Raw genomic sequence first — 3028 nt, 5'->3', positions numbered from 1 at the left:
CAAAGATGAGGTAAGGCCTTACAGATATGTGACACAGGCATTAATAGTTGCCAGGTCATTTATATACTATCAATACTCTTTCAAAACGAGATCATCTGTAAATAAATCATCAGTTGATTTCAAAAGAGGTGACAGTCTATAATATCTCCAATATCTGGCATGACCTAATAAACGTTTTTAAGACTTTTAGTGAAATTAGATTTGATGTTTTCTTTTGTGTAAAATGGCGCTCTATTATTTTTCACAGTATATGGATAATTAAAGATGTCGCAGAGCGTTGACTGAAAATGACCAACTTAATTGATTTGTTTTACATTTGAAACACAAAGATTTGATTTCAGCATACACTAGTGTAACTCAAAAGGCCTATTTGTGCTCTAAGGATGTGTGATTTCATATTATCTCACTCAGAAACATAGTTTCAGGTATTCATCATGTTACAAGAAATATTAACCCCCCTCCCCCACATTGTGTGTCCGTCTGTCTGTTTGTCCGTCAGGCCGTCACGCTTCCATTTCCGGAGATTATCTCATGATACAGATGGCCAAAATATCTAAAATTTCACATGGTGATACACTGTGATGTGCAGATGTACAATAGGGGTTTAGAAAGTTCCTTAGGTAAAGGTCACTGTCATAGAATTGGGAATATACTGTCAAAAATATATCATATAAGGCCCTAATTGATTTTATGTTATATTTCAGTGAGGCAGGAATATCTGGAAAGGAAGTCACTCCATTTATACTTCAACAGGTCAATGAAATCACAAAAGGAGCCTCCCTGGTTGCTAGTATCCTTCCCTGATACGTGAACAAAAATAGACATAATCATTTAAAGTGACATCTCAGAGGCAGGGTCATCCTTCAATATTATGTAATATACATACTTGCAAACTCTCTAATTTGGACCCTTAAATCACCATTTTCAGCCAGTTCACTGCTTAACTGTTCATATAGCTGTGGTGAATTTCGGGAGATTTAACTCCCTTGGACTGTTAACTGGGCCTGCATGAGACCTTGTGCAGCAACATTATAAGATATTATCGCTGTGACATCTCAGCATGGTCTCTTTACGCCTGGCTTTTAAACAGAACACACTTGCGCAATTATGCTCCATTGTCATACTAGCATTGGGAGTTAAGAGCTGTCCTCTAACGCTATGAAGATACAATGCAATACAGTTAGAAGTAGAAGTAGAAGATACTTATGTGACATTCACATACCACGGTTCTATACAAAGGGAAGTGCCACATCAGAAAATAAGCTGCAATGCACCCCCATGCATATTTGATATACATGTTGTAATCCTTTACTTCATTTAAGACATTGCACTCATCAGAAACAATGCCAGGGTGGGTAGTCAGATAGCCAAACAGTTATCTATCTACAGGAAATCCTCACCAGATGGTGCAACCAACACAGAAAGTGATGATGTCACTACAGTACGACCACATATAAAATCGAGGTCACCAGCTCAGCAGTCTGTCAAAGGCAAGGGCAGAGTGGTATGATAGGCTTTTTACGTTGTTTTATCATAAAATTCTTATGTATTAAATTCACTTCATGTGAAAATTTTGAAAGAAAACAGAAATCGGTAAGGTGTTCTTAAGAAGGAAAATTCAAACTGTTGCAAATTGCTGCATTTTACAAAATTTGAATTAGTTAATTTTAAAACTTTGCATTAACATTCATCAAGTAAATTTAAAAAGATCAGGCAGACTACTCAAAGTAGATTTCCTGGTTAAATACAGAATTGACAGGTTTCTTTTCTGACTTAATCTGCTTTTAAAAGAACAATGAAGCACTTGGGACCTATCTATTTTTCTTTTCGACAGAACTTCCCTATAGCCATCTGTCTAATCCATCAACGTACATGTACCATAGCTATTCTGTGGACGTTTTAACTACAAACAAACTTTGATATTTCAAATTGATTTATTCAATTCAGGAAAAACATTCCAGATAGCATATAAAGTATTTCTTATTCACGAAATTGAAACTTCAACGGAATAACGTTTTGTTTATTATCGATTCAGAACTTATATTCTGTAACTTTGTTTTGTAAAGTTGACTTATTTCTCTTTTATTTCAATTACAGGTTGTGATTGGGGGAATCAATGTAGATTTTTATGCAATGTTGAATAAAGACACTTTTGCGGTAAGCGCTATGATAAGGATTTACCGGTATAATATTAATCATGACATCACACAAATATGTTGTTTGATATTTCAGATGCTATCTCACATTTGCTATCACTATTATATGAGCTGAGATAAAGCTCAATGTCACCATCAGTGTTTATTAAAAATTGATAATGAATTGTCTCCCATTTAAGCTGATTAGTACAGAGTTATCTCCCCTATACAGAAATAATTAATTGTCGTTGACATCTCCCCTGTACAATAAATTATCTCTTAGACATGTATGATTATGTTGATAATGAGTAACCTCCCCTGTTTACTTACAACACATCGTCTTTCAAACATGTATGAGTATGTGGATAATGAGTTATATCCCCTGTACACTAACAGTAATTTGTCTCCCATGAGGTAGCAAAGTACAGTAGAAATGGTCGGATCCTAAAAATAAAGGGCATGCCTCAGATAAACATTATATGCCAATTTTAGTGCTGATTTTTAATTTATTTTTAATTTTGATACATGTTATAATACAGGGGTTATTCATTGTACAAAAATATCACCCATGCATGGCCACTGTACACTACTGTACACTGCTACCTGAAGGCTGAAGAATAGAGTTGTCTTCCCTATACAAAATAATGACTTGTCTGAAGTTATCTCTCTTAATTATATATATGATGAGTTATCTGCCTTTTACACTAACAATTAGTTGTCTCCTATGTAAGCTGATACTTGTAATTAGTTATCTACCCCACTGACATTGAGTTGTCTGCCATATAGGTTGATACTTGTAATTAGTAATCTACCCTGTACACTGACATCGAGTTGTCTGCCATATAGGTTGATACTTGTAATTAGTTATCTACCCTGTACACTGACATTGAGTT

General features: G+C 34.9%; 1 protein-coding gene across 1 annotated transcript; it reads left to right on the top strand.

The window, feature by feature from the left end:
- Positions 1-704: 704 nt before the first annotated feature.
- Positions 705-2539, top strand: LOC110444426 (pseudouridine-5'-phosphate glycosidase-like; the record flags this gene model as incomplete). The annotated part of the gene is made up of 3 exons (XM_021488806.1): positions 705-790; positions 1323-1504; positions 2098-2539. Coding segments are annotated over 3 exons (442 nt in total), but the record flags the coding sequence as incomplete, so codon positions are not given.
- Positions 2540-3028: the final 489 nt, after the last annotated feature.

This window comes from Mizuhopecten yessoensis, unplaced genomic scaffold (genome assembly GCF_002113885.1).
Source record: "Mizuhopecten yessoensis strain PY_sf001 unplaced genomic scaffold, ASM211388v2 hete_36120728, whole genome shotgun sequence".
Classification (NCBI taxonomy): Eukaryota; Metazoa; Mollusca; class Bivalvia; order Pectinida; family Pectinidae; genus Mizuhopecten; species Mizuhopecten yessoensis.
This window is presented reverse-complemented; position numbering and strand designations above follow the sequence as displayed.